Consider the following 18950-nt stretch of genomic DNA (forward strand, 5'->3'; position numbering starts at 1 on the left):
TCCGGACGGCGGTGCCGTGGCTGCGCTGCGGGGCAGGCAGAGCCCAGCACAGCGGAGCAGAGCGGGGCAGGCAGAGCCCTGAGAGCGGAGCGGGGCAGGCAGAGCCCAGCACAGCGGAGCAGAGCGGGGCAGGCAGAGCCCTGAGAGCGGAGCGGGGCAGGCAGAGCCCAGCAGAGCAGAGCGGGGCAGGCAGAGCCCAGCACAGCGGAGCAGAGCGCACCATTCATCCCCAGCACGGCTGGGGACAGACTCCAGTCCAGCTCCCACACAAATCTGCACCGGGTTTGAAAAACCACTCGGACCTGCCGAAGTAAGACCTTGACAAGCACAACACAAAACTGCCTTTTGAATCCGAGTGTGCAGGTTTGCAGGCTGAGGAGGGGCACGGGCAGGGATGGCTCGTTGGGGGCCGGGTGCCCCGGGTGTGCCCTTAGCTTCAGACACGAGGAGAAAGCAGTGAGCATCAGCACCAGCCCTTTGGACAACAGGCAACTCGGCAGAGGATGTCCTATCAAGATGAATATGGCTCATTCAAGAATTAACTCTCTACTCATCTTCTACCTCGGTTTTTTGCTGCTCATCCATTTAAAAAGTAAGATTTGCACTTTTTCTTATTGTTCTGACATGTCCTCTGGGGAGATGGTTAGACATGCACTTCTAGCAGAAAGCTTGTGTTGTCAGAAGGCTTTAAAAATTTGATGGAGATGCCAAAAAAATTTGGTCCATGAAACTAAGTTGTATGAACTCGTTGCTTGATAGCTTTCCTGATCTCCATGCTTTGACTTTTTTATTTTTAATAAGGAATGAAAGCATTTTGTTGCTTCGCATATTCAAAGCACAGTAATAAATTATTTTGCTAAAATTGTACCTATACTTTAAAGTTTGCCTTTTGATACCACTCATTCAGTAAATCTAAACCTTTCTGATTTAAATCTAAACTTATTTATCCTTTGCCTAAACTGTTCGTGTTATGTTTTTCAGTAATATTGCTTTATTATATATACTTTCTAAACTACAGCCTCTAGAGAATGCAGTTATTAACTGTGTTGTATTTGGTGTTGTAAAATATGTCCATTATGAGGGAGCATGACAGTCCAACTACTTTTATAGAGAAAAAATGTTCTCGGCAAACTTCAACAAAGTGTGCAAAATAGAGGAAGTCACAATGGGTTTCCTTGATAATTGTGTCAGATGGCTGCGAGTAAATGCAAGCCAAGGAGGCTAAATGGCCTCAGCTGGTGAGGCTGCTGTGTGTGTGTGAAAAGCAGCAGCTCTTGAACATGTTTAAAATGAAGATCTGCAGGATGTGAGCCTGAGGAGGCTGTTTGATTTGTGTCTGTTGCATGTGAATAGCAATAACACAAAGCTTTGAGCAGCTGCCATTAAACAAGAAGACTTGGCATTAGCGTTCAGTGTTGTGTAATCTGGGTCACCTTCTGTTGCTGCATCACTCAAATTGTTACTTGGACAGTTTACAGCCCAACATAAATTAAAGACTAAAAAGCAAACAGATGCAGTTGAATTAACCAGCACTGAAAAAAAATCCCACACTTGAAAATATAAGAAAAATACAGAATGTCATAGAAACATCATTTTATGCTAGTAATTTTCTTTTAGGGGATGTACTGATGTGAATCAGGGAAACCAAAGTCCTTTTTTAAAATCAACTCACAACAGGACATATCCTAAAAAAAAAAAAAAAAAACAAAAAAAAAAAAACAAAAAAAACCAAACAAACAAACAAACAAAACCCAAAAAACCAAAACAACAAAAAACTAGACCTTTAACTTTCACAAAGTAATTTTCAAAGTTCATCCTGTAGGATGAACAGCCAGAAAGTCTTTAAGAAAGAGTCTGCTATCTAAGTAAAGGAACGTAATAGTAGTTGTGTTAGTTAAGAAAATTCCTTTTTTCCACAAGGCAGGCAAATCAGAACAAAATATAAAAGCTTTGGGAAGGGGAACTAAAAATTAAGTTTTATAAATTAAGAAGATCACAATAAAAACATCATACACAAAGAAAACATTGTTAGAATGAAAACAAGAAACAAGCCCCCAGGAATCAGTTTAAAGAAAGAAGATAAATACCAGTTTTGGCTTTCACCTCGGGTGAGCTTTGCTCAGTGCAGGATGCCAAAGGCAAGGAAAGTAATTGTGTGTCATTTTATGCCTTTTCCTTAGCCCACTTAACTGGGATGACAGCTCGGATGTGCCATGGGTGTTCTCTGGGTTCTGGCCATATGGCCAGTCTCAAACAAGGGGCTTTTCAGTCTTGGAGAACTTTCTCAGGTAGAACTGTGGCTGTTGTCACACTGTGACACAAATTGATACTCCAGGATGGAGCAGTTGCATCAGGAACCAGAATCAGGCTCAGGACCATACCTCTACCTGTCAGTGCTGTGTATTTAATGATCTTGAGAGGTGTTTTCTCTTTAGAAAGCTTGTATCCCCCTTGAAACTGCTAACAGTTTCTGTTAATAAAATCATAACTGTGAACAGATGAGACAAAGGTAGAATAAGAACTGACTGCAATTACTTCCCTACTAAAAAATTAAAGCTGAGAAAGACCAAGACAGAAAAGCTGAGGATAAAATGGAACAGAGGTGATTGATGATATTATTTATAGAAGTTGTATCTGCCATTATGTTTTTAAAATCAGTTTACTGGATTTTTCTTCCCCCAGAGGATTGTAATCTTAAATCCTGCTTAAAGGCAGAATGTTCTTTATAACTACTTACTCTAAACAATTTGGAAAATAAATAGTGTTTAGGAGCCATGAACTCCGGATGCAAGCATTCAATAAAAGTTGGGTTTATATGGCATTTTGCAAACATCATTTGTGTCTACAAATCATACCAAATGAACCACTCAGAGAAAATTAATCTGGGGGCATCCAGAGATGCCCACCTCTGTGTGAGGAGGGACCAAGAATCATACAGGGACAGGAAGCATGTCCCAAGTCCAGAACAACACTGATAAATCATTGCTGCTGTACTATTGTCTAACAGGAATCACAAGCATGAAACTGTGGGCAGGGAGTTGCTTATGAAATAGAGGAAGAGAAATTCTGATAAATACAGGTACATTTACACATCAGTTGTGGAAGTGATTCTATCTGAAGTCAAGTTCAAAATCTTTTCACATTTAAGTACTGACTTTTTAAACGAGTTTTACAATGGATTGTAAAAATTCAATCAATTCTAAAATTCAATCAAGTATTCTATCAATACTGCAGAATTGTCTTCATTTTGGGAAAAATATAGACAAAGAACATTTAGGGTCAAAATTATTGCCGATATGTACTGTGGATGCCCCATCTCTGAAAGGGTTCAAGGCCTGGTCTAGTGGAAGTTGTTCCTGCCCACAGCAGGGGTGTTCAAACTAGATGATCTTTAAGGTCCTCTAACCCAAACCATTCTGTAATTCTGTTTTTCTCCATTTTAGTAACCTTCCAGCAGAGCTGAAAAACTGTATTATTTACTTAAAAATCAATGCTTCATAAATTGTTCAAATGTTCATAAATTAAGAATGGAAATTCATTTGGGATTGCTGTTAATGTGAGCAAAATATCTGAGCTTTACTTGCAGCCTTTTTCTACCCCTCTGAGATGCTGGCACTATGCAATTTTTCCCCATGGACAAGAACTCTTAATTTCACACAACTATTCCCATTACTCACAAAACTTCTAATTACTGCCTAATTACTGTGTTAGGAATAAAGCTCTGCTTATAAAGAGATTTGTGGTTTTGCTCACACTGCTCATCCCTCATGCACATCCAGCTGATGTAAGGAGCTTTCCAGCAAAGTCTTGTTAGTGTGGTTTGATGAGTTCACAGCCCATTCTGCAGCTCCTCATTAGCCCTCCGTGGAGCTGAGCCTGTCAGAGCTGCACTCAGCAGCCCTGCAGCCCTGCCTCCCTCCTGGCTGTCACACATGGCATCTGGAGCACAGCAAAAATGAAACATCCTTCAGATGTCTGCCATCATCTCCAGTAAGTTAAAAGCAACAGCTTCTAGAGACAGTTGTTCTGGGTTGGGGTTTTTTTTCCTTTTCATGTATATATTTTATTATGGATAACATCTCCTTCTCTGGAATGAAACTAAATCTTAAGAGTGAAAACTAGTAGCCCTGTAACTTAAGAAAAAGGCAGTAACTACTGCAAGATAAATGTGTAAAAGTGACATTAAGAACATCCCAGCCACAACTGTACTTGAGCCACTCAGTTAGATTTCTTACAAAGCATTCCAAGAGCAGAGAAGGATACCAGGTTACAGACCCCTCTCTGTCTGTGTGCTCTGTAACTTGGGAACTGTCATCACTGAGAACCTCTGGGGATTAAATATTTCTCCACATCCCATTTTGTCACTCAGAAATTACAGTGCAAGATATCAGGTTCTTCAAAAATTTACCCCTCAAATGACAGTGATTTTGGCAATACAGGACAAGGCACTGGATGACGTATTCACAGTCACAGGACCAAAAGGGAATTCTGCAGCAAGGACAGAGATCAGTCTCTGTAAGGAGGTTGTTTGTGACTAATGACCTATTAGGAAAGAGACTGAGGGGCAAGAAAGGAGGTTGTGTAAAAAGGTGTTTTATCATTCATGCTTAACCAGCAGCAGAGACCTCACACAGATCCTGAAACACTGGTGTATGTAACCCTGTATCCATGATAATGGACTGGAGAAGCTGAGGCTGGAAAGTTAATTTAATACAAGCAGAGGATATAAACCTAATGCTTTAGTATATACATAAACCTTTCAAAGGGGTCCCCACACAAAGTTTGTCTGTCTGTGTATCTATCTCCCTCTCTCTCTCCAGTTTTTTGTTCTCCCTGTTACTTTGATAAACCTAAAGCACCTAGGGAGTCTTTTCCTTGTGCAAATCTCTACACCTTTTCCTCTCTGTTAGAGGAAGCTCACAAAAAAACCCAGTGCTGTTTAGAGAGTGCTCAAATTTTGATGGCCGAATTGGGCACTTCCCCTCTGAAAAGTTACAGGGAAAGGCAAATATTTTGCTGTTGTGTGTTGACAGTAAAATGACTTGTAAGACACAGGAGAGCAATCAAACCACTGTTCAGTACTGGCTGTATCCAGTTTTGAGTGCTGCTGTGAGCAAGAGAGAGGCAATTAGGAAAATGCTGGAAAGGGACAGCAAAAATAGACATTTAGAAAGATGTGCCCTCTGAGAAAGGGTCACAGGAAGGGAAGCATGATCACAGTCTTACCTCCACAAAAGAGAATGGCAATCAAGGATGGTGATGAGATCAGTTGCTCCCTGTCACCTCTAGAAGGGCAGGCTCTGGAAATTAATAGATTCCATGCACATCAGGGAAGATTTGTGTGAACTTTCCCAACTGAAGGATAATTAAGACACTATATCAGAACTTTTTAATGAATGGGTTAGATAAATATCTGCCAGAGAGTGTCTAGGCTGCTGTCTCACAGCTGGTGTTACACAGACCCTGGGCAGTCAGCACCACCCTGGGGGATCTGTGAAGGTCTCAGGGGACAAAGCCCCAGAGAGGCCCGCCCAGGTGGGGACTTGGCCCAAGGGCTGTGGTGGCACTGAGGCTCCAGGGCAGCTCAGGAACAGCTCTGGGGCAGGCTGAGCAGATGGCTCTCTTCCCTTCTGCACAACTGGGGATTATGTGCTGTGCAAAACAAAGGCAGCCCTGAACTCAGCCCCCTGTGTTGCAGCAAAAACAGAATTGTTGTCTAAATTTCAATGTGAAAATAGTTTACTCTCATTCTTTGAGACATCAAGACCTCTTATTTTTTGGCTACTGAAGGCACTGATTACAATGAGAACAGAAAGTACCCCCATGCTAGAGATAATGTCGTTTGATTTCTGGCTTTTGGAGTGAAATCACTTACATTTTTACTTGCATTTTGAGTACACCTGATATGTTGACAATATAATGCATGAAAATATAATTAATGAATGGATTATGAATATCAAAATTTTCATGGTCAGAAACCTGAAAAGGAATGGAAAACAGGGATTGCCTGCTGAACCTGCCAGCTTCTCACTTCATAGAAAAAAGCAATGCAAGACTGGAACTTAATGCACAAAAACAAATAGCAGTAAATTCCTAGGAAACTATTCCAACTGGCCATTCTGGATACAGTGCAACAAATTTACATTGGAGTAGGAGTTCTGCTTCATCTAAGAGAAGTTTAACGTTTTATTTTGATGGCAGCAAAAATTGCTCATTTATTAAATATCAAGGTTTAAATATATATATATATATATATATATATATATATATATATATAGCCAGCTACAAAGCAATAAATAAATATGTCTTAGTCCATGTCACATAACTCTCTCTAATAAGTAAATCAGAGAAACAGCAGCCTAAGTGCCTTTGATCCTGCCTATAGGAGTTTGCAGCCAAAGACCTCCCAGGGATACTTCTACTTTTGGGTTTGTTTTTATAATTCACATTCCAACATTAAGAAAATCTTTTAGACAATGCCTCAATCTCTAGGTAAACTTGAGTATTCCCTTTACTCTTTGTGGTGGCCCAAAAATGGACAAAAGGCCCATTTTCTAAGGGAAGCCTTTAAAACTAATTGACTCATCTGGAGCAAGGAGATAAGTGATACATATTGCTTTCCAGATTGATTTCACAGATTAATTTGTTGGTTTTAGGGACTGACATGTTTTGTCAGTTCCCACTGTACTTCTCTGTTTCCTCAGCCATTAACAGTGCTGTATTGTGTGGAAGCCCTCTCACACCAGCAAACAGCAAAAAACCCCAACAACCCAGATAAACCTTTTTTCAATGAGATACTTATCTTTACTTGATATTGATTATATCTTACTCACCCATAAAATGGGTCAGGAGGAAGCTGCTTCCATCTTTTGACAAAGACTGCAGCTGACAGGGCCTCTGGGCGGGCACCACGCAGCTGCCACTGCAGCTCTGCAGGGCTCCTCCAGGCCCAGCAAAACGTCCCTCTCCAGGCATCAACAAAGCAGGGCTGCTGCAACTTCAGGGTTAGGCAGCTTCTGCCTGCTGGAATCTTATCAGCGGGGACAGAAATCAGAATATTTCAAGGGCTAAATATTTCTGTGGGTAGAAAAGGGGCATGGGCTGCTAACCCGTCACTGTGTCCTCTCTCCAGCAGCCGAGGATCAGGGCACTTGCCTGGTGCATCCTTCTCTGCTGGGAAATGCTGTGCCTGAATAATTGTGGCCTGGGTGGATGCTGGCAGGCAGGGGGAGAAACTCCTTGCTTCTTTTTACTGCTCCTGCTTGCCTGCCCAAGGCTGAGCGTACTGGCAGCCTAGTGCCTTAAACTTTTCCTTGAATAATGAGACAGACAAAGCATCTTTATCTGCATTAGCCAGGGGCTTTGCAGACAGGACACATTCCTTCAAAGTGCACTCAATCACACTGATTGAGATCAAGCCTGTGAGTAAACAAACAAAACTTTGTACCCCTCCCTTAGAGCTCAGCCACGGACACAATGGCCTGACAGTTCCTTTGCTGGGCTTTCTGAGAGGTACAACTATGTTGTTGTATACTGTGGTGCTACCAAAGGCTGATTGTCCTCTGAAACAAAGGCCAAGGATGCTCTCATTCACATCCAGACTGCCAGGGAGGCTACAGGCAGCATGAGAGGCAGTGGACACTGGCCACACTCTTCACTTGACAGTTCCAGTCTCCCTTGCTGGGGTTTCCAACAGGATGATACAGAACACCTCATTAGCTCCTTCTTCCACAAGAAGGGCCCTAGCTCTGAATTTGACTGTGACACATTTCTTTCCTTCTTTGAACGTGAGCTAGAGGACTTTGAAAACAACACAATTTGACAGGAAGCCAAAGCAAGGACACAGAATGACAGACAGTCATCAGTCTGCAAGGATCCAAGCAACTGCAATTTAGGTAACCTGCACTGACAGATTACTCACAGCAGGGAACCCAAAACCCTCACTGTAATCATGCAGCCTTGAAAAGATATCTCTATACAGCAGTACTTCTGAGGTGTTTAGCCAAGCTTTGTGGCAATTTGTAGGTGCTTCCAAAGTAGCTGTGCTAGCACTCCTGCTATGGCAAACCATCCCTGAGTGTCCACACGGCTGGAAGAAGAGATCAGGCTCTGATATCTGCAGTGAACAGCCTGCAGTGTAACTCACCACCCTCCCAACAGCTGGAAAGAGAGCCCTGAGAGTGTGTCTGAACTAATACACATCACCTTGCTGCTCCTTGGGCATCAGATCCTTCCTGCTGCAGGAAGGGTGCAGCTGTGCTGGCTGTAAGGAAGGCAAAACACTACAGAAGTCTGACATGGTGTAAAGAAATAAAAACTCTGCCTGCTCTTCTCCAACAGCCCCTTAATTTCCTTTGATAACCCCATAAATAAAATACAGAGAGAGGAGGCACCAATCTTGTGAAATAAGCAATCAAAGGCTGCATAACAAAAGAAATGTGCAATGCCAGTGAGGAGAGGCCAAGGAATGACACTGATGTATCAAAGATTGCATCAGAGCTATTAAATGGGATGAAAATATGCAAGGCCCTTTGTAAGCTCTTCTTTTCTCTGTTCAATCTTAAAAGAATTCTGAAAGCAAGCCTCCACTGATTCCTACCATAAAATGTGGGAAAATATGTGTTTGTGGAATGATAACCCAAGCCTTTTTGATCCCCATCTGTATATGTATTTGGAGCAAAATGCAAGTAGGTGCCTCTGCAATGCAGCTGCAAAAAGCAAATGTCTGCCCATCATTTCGTAGGACTCACCAACTCAGTTTTTCTAACTAAACCCATCCCTTCTCTCTTATTAAATACAGCTGACATTTGTAATTCAAGTTGTAATACTAATGGTACTGAGCATTTTGCAAGCCTCAACCCATGTAAAAATGCCCTCAGTTTGATATAACAAGAACTATCCGTTCTGTTTTCTCATGAGTATGTCTTAAATGTCTGATTCAATTTAAGTCTAACATCTTCCCATTTTGGAGCTCGTGGAAAAGTGCAAGAAGATTAAAGTTACTAAAATTAATTGCCATTTTCACATTCCAAAGGCTATTTCCAAAGAATATTGTGTTTCCTAAAAAACAAGTGGGCAACTTGGGATTGCCACCATTTTCCAGAGTAGTGAAGTGACAAGACTGAGAGGTAATTGGAGCAAACCTCTAATGGAGCTAAACAGCAGAAGGCAGGATTGACACTGAACACCTTTGAAGGATCTGGATATAAAAATCTTTCCAGCAAACAGTCTGACCTAATGATCTGACAAATCACAGAAAGGGATAAAAAAAGGGAGAAATGTAACTCTCTGCAGACAGCACAACAAAATCAGATCTATTTTTACAGCGCTTCTACTACAGCCTTAAAGCCATAAACACTCCATTCTTCATTTTGTTTGGGGAACTGCCTACAGAGTCATGCAGGCACTCTGTGTTCCCAGAGGTCTCTGTCAGTGTTCTCTCTGCCCAGGGACCAGGGAAAATACCCTAGAGTGGCCCTCTTGTATCCCCAGCCAGCACCTCTGAGCTGGCAATGGGTTGCTGCAGTCACACAGGCATCTGTTGCCTGGAATTCTGCTATTCCACAAGGAACCTTGAGCAGAGTTGATTTCAGGGTGTTTTTTTTCTGGTTTAACTTCCTAAGTCCTTTCATTTTGTGTTATGTCCAGTGAGGACCAGCATGGCTTTGCTTATGAAACCAGAAGTCAGGTTTCTTCTCAAGGAGATGGAGAATCATGTCTTTTGAGATGTTTGATTGACTGGAAATCAATTACTCTGCTAGTTATATTCCAGCTCTTAAACTAAACTTTGAGGGAACTGCATTCTTCAATACTATTAGAAGCAAATGGAGACTGTTATTGCACTTACTGAGATTTTTGTACAAAAGATAAACAGCATCACAAATGTGCTTGCATCTTTAATTGCACAATTTCTTCTTTGGACTAACATAAAAACATGTTCTAGAGGGCACTCAAACAACAACTGCCAACGCTATTTAATTGTGCTTCAGTTTCAGACAGATTGTGTCAACATTTCTACAGACACAGGAACCCTTTCCTTACTTTTATTAGCATAATTACAAACACCCAGAGAGCTGAGAGATGGATTTTCCTGTCTTTTAAACCTGCTCATCTTTTATGCAAGGGCTCTGAATCAGCCTGAAGAATTCTGGGTCTTCATGGGTGACTGCTTCTTTTCTCCAATCCCTGATGAGCACCAACACTTTCATTAACCACAGGCATGTGGTTACACATGCTTACAGTAAACCTGGCTTTCCAAAAATAAGACATTTGTACTAAATCATTAGAGAAAGTTCCGAGAAGTAGTCACATCATAGGTAAAGGATGCTGAGCTTTCTGCTCTAGTTGATGCAATGCTTTGGACTAGATGATCACCATTAGTCCCTTCCAATGCTTTCTGTTTCATGTGAACCACTTGGGTTTTAGCTGAGCCCATTACTACAATGCTGGCAAAGCAATCACTTCAGGGAGTGTATCAGAAGTGCTGTCTCACCAATTCTGACACATTTTTTACCATTCAGTAATCAAAGAAAAAATTGCAAAGTGGAAAGTATGAGGGAAGAAACTACAACATATGTTTCAGACTCCTTTGGGGGGAAAAAACCCCACAAACAAAAAATCTGTTTATAGATTCATTGGGAAAAAAATCAACAAAGAAGTCTTCACTGTGTTACCACTGTAGTGCAGACTCACCTACTAAGTGAGGACTTAGTCCTCACTTCAGGACTCCCTGCAAAGTAGTAGGAATGTGAATATGGCCCTGAATAAGACCCCATGCTCAGAAATGCACCCAGATATTAAGGATGAAAACAGTCTTAACACAGAGGAAACTCCTATGTGCAGAGTTTGAATTCTATAATGAATGTTCAGCTACCACAGGGACATCTGTAAAACTTGCCACTTGCCTTTAAAAAAGGTCTAGTGTTCTTAAAATCTTGACCTCAGTGAGAGGTCCAGTGATTCAGCCTTTCAAACTGCAGTCATGCCCTATTCCAGCTATTACATGCCTCATTTCTGTTAATCTTCTCTAATTAGTTCTGCTTCTCAAGTGAAGTCTTAGAATCTAACATTTTCCTGTGATAATACCAAGGGCTCTGCTTTCATGTTCAAGGTCAGTCCAGCATTTCACCTTGTAAAACTCATTTGTCCTCCCTGCACTTACACTTGTACTTTGAGTTTGAGTTTAGACATCAGTTTAGACTCTCTCAAAGACTTTAAAGTTGTCCTTAAAGCTGTGGTCATGCCCAGCAGTCATACAAGTGTAAAGGAACAGACTTCTTTCAGATTCTTTCTCTTCCCTGCAAATATGCAGAGAAAATTTCTCCCCTTAAAATAATTTCAGCTTTTCCCTTGTGAGTTATTTTGCATGTTTTACAGCACATCAGCAGATTGGGCCTCAGAGCCTGCAAGGAGGCACCTGAGTGTTGTGCAGGTGAGAATGCTGAGCTGAGAAGGGCAAGGTGAATACCTTGCTTGCAGTGAGAGTGCTGTGAACGCAATCCAAATGATCTCCCTGTTCAAATCACTAAATTTAGATCTTGTGTTTCTCCCTTCATATGCTATACACACACATTAATATAGATATGTATTAGCAGGAGGACACACATAGAGTTTTCCAGATTCTTCTTGTGCCTGAGAGATCTGTAATATGGCAAGCATTTCTTTTGTAATAATGGCATTATTGTTTACTCACTCTTATAAGAAATGGAGGCACTTTTCATATGTGTAATTTCCATTGCTGACTGTAAGAATTTACCTATCACTCCTTTCATTGATCACTCTTAGCTGCCTCTTTTGAAGGGCCCAGGTCACTCACCTGCCATCCCACAGCCCTTCCTGTGTGAGGGCTGCAGAGATCCAGCATTACTGGAGCCACATGATGGCTGAGGTGTGAACACTAATGGGAGGAGGCATCTGAGCCCCAGGCAAGGATCACACTCTACTACAGCTGATGCTCAATCCAAAATGGCAGACTATTTTCAGGTTAAAAAACCTTAACTGGGCAAGGGGGAAAAGTCAGCCTTCAGTGATACGTAACCTAGACTACAATCAGTTTAGGCAGCTTCCTTTGAGCATTGCTGCTGCAGCTGGGGAAAAAATTTGCCAGGTCACCCAGGCTTGATGCTTTTATACTTAATAAAAAAATGCTGTCATGAATTACAAATAAGCATAAACCAGCAATAGGATAACTGCAGAAAAGCAAGCATTTTTATGGTTCAGTTATTTCATATGCAACAAATAAAATATTCTATTAACTTTTCAACCTACCTCCTTAAAATAAATTATAATAAATACATAAATACAATATATGGAAAATACTTGGCCTTTTAAATTTTGAATAGTTAACACTTAATTCTTGTATCTGAAAATATAATCCCTGAAGTACTTGGTGGAGTTTATGGAACTGTTTATGATTTGACTTTTCTTAAACCTCTCGAGTGGGATTTATAATGTTATTAGAAATCATTGACAACAGGGTGTCTGTTTTTTCCAGAACTGCAATATATTGGCAAATATCCAACTAAACCCTCTTACATTCAATTATCCTGATGTCCAGGAAAAGGATAGAAATTGTAGAAAACCCTTTCATTCTCCCCATCTCTAAGGCAGAGGAGGAAGGAACAGCACACGCACAATGACCAAATTCACAGATTTTCTGCAAGACCAGCGCCTAATTTTAAAACCTGAAAACTGTTAAGCACTTCACACTTCACAAGCCTTCAGTAGAGATGCACTGTAGTACAGGGCTCTGGTACCAGAATTCAGCCCCAGATGAGCTGCACTTCTGTACTTTGCCCATCTTTGTGACAATGCGTCACCTTTCCAAGGATATTTCAGAACAAAAATACACTGTGGAGGTAAATTGTGCTTAACCCTGAACTGATTTGGGAACAGGACACTCAGCACCTTTCAGTGCTGACTATCCACAAGCAGAGGTCTTGCCTCATGACACCTAGTAAAGTGTCTGGTAATCACATCAAGTGGGAAAACCCTTCACCTTCCCCTCAGTGGGCAAGGCCTACCTCCCCTCTTTCCTCCCTGAGGTACACAGCTTAGAAAAAGAAGTGTTAGGGAGCATCATTGAGGAGGTGACATGGGACAAGAGTAATGGACAATAGACATCCTCACAAACTGCTCTCCTAAGTTGTTCTTTACCTCCAAGTTGTCATCCAGACATGTTCCTAGAGCAGTAACTTAATTACCTCCGCTTTATTCTCTCTTGCTCTGCGCATGGTGACAATGGTTTTATCGTGGAAATATTTTCTCTAGAGAGCACTCTGAGTACTGACAGCTCTTTCCTCTTTCCCTCCTTCACACTGTCACCCTGCTATATTTGCCTTGACACTGTCTTCACATTGTCTTGACATTGTTCTGACAGTTAAGAAAACTCAATCACTGCAGCAAACAGCCATGACAATGCGGAGAAGAAAGAGAAAAAGTGTTATGAAAATTGTTGAGGAAATGTGAAGGTTTACAGGCTAGTGAAAACAGGATTTTGCTTTTTCTAAATCCCATTCCTAGTGAGTTTTCAATAAGAAGCTGATTTAAGAAAGTCTTCAGCCAAGGCTGGCAAAAGTCATCTCAAAGGCAATTGGCAGTTATGGATTCTGTACCTGAAATTCAGATTTCCTAGATAACAATCCCTCTTACTGCCATCAGGTCAGGTAAATTGTGGGAGATACTTCAGCCCATCTCCTGGAGAGCAGGGATGCTGCATTACTGTGAAATGCTGCCTTGGGACCCTCCAGCTACACTTTCTCCCTAGTATGCTATTCAAACTGGGATCCCCTTTGGGGGCAACCAGAAAAGAAAGGTGGTCACAGGAAAAAAAAAAAATCAGGGTAGCTGGAGCTTTAATTCCCTTTGCTAATAATAAAATCAAATTTTGTTCTGTTGGCTCACAAATTAGAAGAGGAACCTAGAAAGGACTGCAATCAGTCTGACAAATGCCAAATGTTGTGGTAACAGGTAAAAAACCCAGCACAAATAGCATAAGTTTAGTATCTATTTCTCTACTTGAATTAAACTTCTGAGCTACTCCTTAACTGGGTATAGTATGGACATACTAAAGTGCTGTACTTGACAAGTTAAGCTTTGTGATTCAACAATTTGACAAAATCACTGTTGATTTGAATAGGAATTCGGATAATCAGGAACCATGTGGGGAAGGTTGATGGGTTTTATTTTGTGGTTTGTTCATTTGATTTAGAAAAGCATATATAGTTTTGATACTAGTTCAAATTCTTAGTAGCTACAAGAACACCTAGGTAATAAAAAAATTACCTAAAAATTTACTTTATACTATCTTGGCATGCATACAATCCACATCTTACCTGAAAAATGCAGTTAAAGCTCATCCCTTGCAAAGCAGAAGTTCATTAACACCGCTCTGTAGAGCACCTGCAGTGCGACCTGCAGGTCACACAAGCTTCTCCAGGAGGAGCATTTTCTCCCCTCTCAGATTGCTGTCTTCTCCCTAAAGAAATTAGGGAGAGAAGTCATCTGAAGCTTATTCCCTTTTCCTCAGAGCCCTGGGGACAGCAGGGCTGGTGGCCAGGCACTGCCCCTCTCCTCACAGAGAGGCTCTTCTCCAACACCTCCCAAACTGCAGGGCCATCCTGGCATCCAAGAGCCAAATGAGGTGGCACAGGCTGCAGGGCTCCATGAGACCATGAATCCCCCTCCAGGTCCCTGAGGAAGCAGCAGGGCCCTGCAGGTGCTGACTTGTAACCTGCTGACAGACCTGCCCCTACCTCTGCACACCCACCCCAACAGGAATGGCACCCACATGGCTGGGGAGAGGAACCCTCTGCTTCCTGAGTGCAAGTCAGGAAATCTTGGATGTATCTCTGCCACACATTGCAGATTGCAGTGTGAGGCAAATGTTAGTGAAAGCTTCTTATGAGACCAGAATGTACAGAAATAAACCTATCTCAGCCCATTAATACAACTTCTTGATTACAAGGATGAATCAACACATGCTAAGAGTAAAGTGAACAAGCACATATGCAGATTGATGCTCACCTGGTTAATTTTATGGCTAACTTCATATGTTTATTCATGATGACCAAAGCACAGGTAAGACAAAAGCAGAGCAGAGGCAAAATTAGCCTAAAGAGTCAAGGCAGAAACAACATGCTTCCATTTATCCAGAGAGAAAATTAAGCTTCAAATGCTTCTGCCTGAACTCACTTGATGAAGCATGGTCTTGATACAATTAAGAAAATAGCACAAAGGAAAGGTCTCCACATAAGTGCAGACACTTCTGAACCATATAAATAATATAATATTTATTCTCATATAGCATTTATTCTAAATCCTATATTGGGTGGTTATACTGCAACTGCTCTGGCAGGCTGAATGACAAACATTTTGGTGCTTCCTTCCTACACTTTTATGTCTACATGCTCCCTTTATTATTAATGGCATAATATTTGATACAGTCGGTTATCATGGTCAAATCAATACCAAAGTGCCTTGAAAAGACATCAGACCTAAGCCCCTAATTAAGTACAATATTTTGTTCCTTTTAAATGAGACACTGTTTGAGGAGTACAGTAAGAGTGCCTTGTTCTGTTCAAGGTATCTATAATTAATAACCCCAATGATCAAAGGAAGTGTGATCCTAAGAGGAAATGGCTTTTGAGGATCCCTAGGTATTAAGTACTGAGAACTACTTCCCAATCTGTTCTGCAGCCTCTCAGCACACTATGATGTGTGATGCCCTTTGGGATCATAAAACAAGCCCCATCATAGATCTCTCCGAAAAAAACTGCTCCCAGCAAGATAGTCACCAGATATTAATTACTTATTCATTATTGCCATGAAATCTTACTTAATTTTTTTCCTGCCCAGACCCTTACTGTCACACAGATCTCCTTTATTTATTTAGCATAATTTGATATAAAGCAAGGCAGGACACTGCCCTATAATGTACCCTGTACTGGCAGGTCTGGACTAGTATTGTGAGGAAGGCCTCTTCCCCCAAAATTGGGTATTCCTTTTGTTTTATCATTATTGTATGGCACCAAAGTTTATTGAGATACAGTAAGCACCTGCATGTCAAGCTGTGGAGATTTTATTTCCCTGCTCCTGCTCGCTGATCTTATTTTCCACTCCCCAGCCACCACACCAACAGCCAGAGCTCTCCCTGCACCTTTAGAGCAGATTTGTGTGAATCAAAAAAAAAACCTGTCACTGCAGCAGGATGGCTGAATGTCATATCCAGGGGAATAGCAGGCCAGAGCAGCATCACTGTCCTCTGGATCATCCTGAGGAGTGTGAGCACTTCAGCAGAGCACAGAGGCATCAGTGCTGCCCCGTGGAGCCACTGCCGGCCTCGTGTCTTGGGGCTACAATTACTGCAGGCTCACTCACCAGCCACACCAACTTACTGTAATCTCCCATCCCTGCCCTGGAAACACAAGTCTGCTTTGGATCAGGCCTCAGAGGAAGAATAGGAGAATGCATGGAAAAAAAAATATAAGACGGGAAGGGAGAACTGGGAAAGGAATGAGAGATGAGGAGTTAGATCTACCTCCTCCACACATTAAATAGACAGAGAAAACAAAGGAGACTATTAATGGGGAAATAGAAATTTTAAAAGCCTTCAAGAAATTACTCTACTGATTGCTAATGGTGAATAAACATTCATTCATTTATTCATAGTTTAAAATTTTTCATCATTTTACTGGCAAAAATGGTAATGATCTAATTTTGATAAATGCTTGCTGGACATCTCTTCACTTATAGCAGATATTTAATGCCCTGGTGGCAAGTGGTTTTATTCTAAAGCATGCCATCACATTAAGCTTTAGCAATTTGACTTTTAGTGATATTCTTCTAATATGGAAGGCTTATTTCTTAGCATATTCCCCAAGGAAGGCTCCTGGGAATACACTGATGCTGGTGAATATCCTGGTTTTGTTTTACTTCTACAGTGAAGCATCTTAAAAATGTTTAAGAGAAAGGTATCCCTAATTATACAGTGGGTTTTCAATACCTACTTTTCTTTTGGGTCAGTCACTCCTCCTCAGTGCTTCTGAGCCTGCTCTGGAACTAAAAAGTGGTAAAACCATGAAACAAATTCATTCTTGTTCTGTTGCAAGACAGTAGAGTTTTTAGGGTGCTACAATACAGTCTGCAGGCCAGGAAAGCTGCCACGGATTTTGTGTCAGAGCCATGACTGTATTCAGTTTCATGGGTCACTGGAACTAGTGTTCCAAAGGCCAGCCCTCTGCAGAAGTTCACATGATAATATCCTTCTGCTGGGCCTGGGACTGGTTTCTGTCTGTGTGAAGTTGGTGAGGGCAACTTGTGCAGCTCACAGTCACATCCCAGTGATGTGTATTGGCCTTGGCTCTGAGGGGTAGCTGCCCTCAGCAGAGGGGCTCAGCAGGAGAGCTGAGGAAATTCAGGCTGTGCCAGTTCCCCCTGACACTCCATCCTGTCCCAAAACACAGGAGCTGCAGCTTTCCCCAAGCAGTCTTGAAAACCCAGTTGGTAATTAGTTCATGCAGAGCTAATTGTAGGTGATTTCTATTGAAAATAATTTAGCACATAACAGAAAGGGCTGGAATGTGAACTCTTCTACAAAGTTCATGCTGGAAAAGCATGGCCTTGCTTTCTCTGTACTTACTGCCCATTGTAGCCACATTGAAGCTTTCTTTGGAGTCCTGTGGCATTTAAAGCACAGTGCACTGCATTTCCAGCCACATAATGCTGATCTGTCCCAGAGCTGATTACTTTTTTTAAGTCTGAGGAGACAGAAAAAGCAGCATCATGATTTTGATATGCTGCAGTTTGATGTCATCAGGAACATCTTGTCCTCATTTGTGTTATTGAGAACCTACTGCAGGCAATCTCAACATCTGCACACATCAGGACTTGGCTCTACACCCAGAGATTTAAAAAAAAGTTGTCCTGTGTTACAGGCTGCTATGATACATTTCTAACAATCAGGGCTTTAAGCTTATCCAGTTATGACTCACAGAAAGGAATCATACCTGGGTCAGCATTACAGACATTTGAGGCTACATTTTAAAATCACAGCACCTTTATGTGCCACTGTACTAGCAGAATCACTGCTTCATGCTCTTTTCATATAAAAAAAAATGAAAGAAGCAACAAATGGCAGAACCTCAACTAAAGAAGACTGAAGAGGATGTCTTATAATGCCTTTCAAATGCAAACAACACATAGACTCAGAATTTGGACATGAAATCAATTTTGTATTCAGTTTTCAGCCCCTCTACTGGAGGGACTCAGCAGCATTTGGCAGCATTTCTGAGTGCCTCTTCTCTGCTGTGTTAGTGGCTGAGCACAGAGGGAGCTCAGCTGCTAGCATGTTCCCACCTAAACCAAAGTTCAGCCCTGCAAGTCAGCAGTAGCTGGTCTGTTTGAGAGGCTGCATCCCCAGCTCAGCCAAGCCCTCAGCTCCTTCCTGAGGCTGAATTCAGGAGGAGCCAGAGGCTCAGTGGCAGCTGGAAGCCTCTGTCTTTAAAAAATGCCTTAAACTCTTTCCAGACTCCAGAGAAGCTGTGAGACCTTGTGTCTCTCAAGGTGAGATTTGGCCTTTTCAAGAGACACACTGCTCCTTTGCTCTGTATTTTCCACTATTTGGAATTCATACAGAAGCAGGAGCAACTGGATTTCACCCAAACTCATAAACTAACAGTTTCATGCTGTGTTCCTGAAAATCCCCCCCTGATGCAGAGAAGGAGACCATGCTTTGTCTTTCTGCAACCTTTTCTAGCTCTGGCACCATTTCCCTTGCTATTTTGCCAGGCATCCACTTCATCCTTCCTTCCTAGCACAGAGCACAGCTGCAAATACAGCTGGTATCTTCCCAACTGCAAGCACTCTTTCATTGTTCCTCTTCCCCAGCAGCACTTGCACCCTCAGTGTGTTCTGATACCGGGTTTACAAACAGCAGCTTGCACAAAGAGCAG

The 18950-nt window shown here is 41.8% G+C and overlaps 1 protein-coding gene across 1 annotated transcript in view; it reads left to right on the forward strand.

Moving 5' to 3' along the window:
- Positions 1-190: 190 nt before the first annotated feature.
- The window catches only part of CRB1 (crumbs cell polarity complex component 1), a 96289-nt gene continuing 77529 nt past the window's right edge, over positions 191-18950 (forward strand). The window contains exon 1 of the mRNA XM_063165527.1: positions 191-592. Coding sequence (XP_063021597.1) covers positions 517-592 — 76 coding nt within the window. The 5' untranslated portion in view covers positions 191-516. The remainder of the gene's footprint in view (positions 593-18950) is intronic.

The sequence above is a fragment of the Melospiza melodia genome, chromosome 11 (assembly GCF_035770615.1).
Source record: "Melospiza melodia melodia isolate bMelMel2 chromosome 11, bMelMel2.pri, whole genome shotgun sequence".
Lineage (NCBI taxonomy): Eukaryota > Metazoa > Chordata > Aves > Passeriformes > Passerellidae > Melospiza > Melospiza melodia.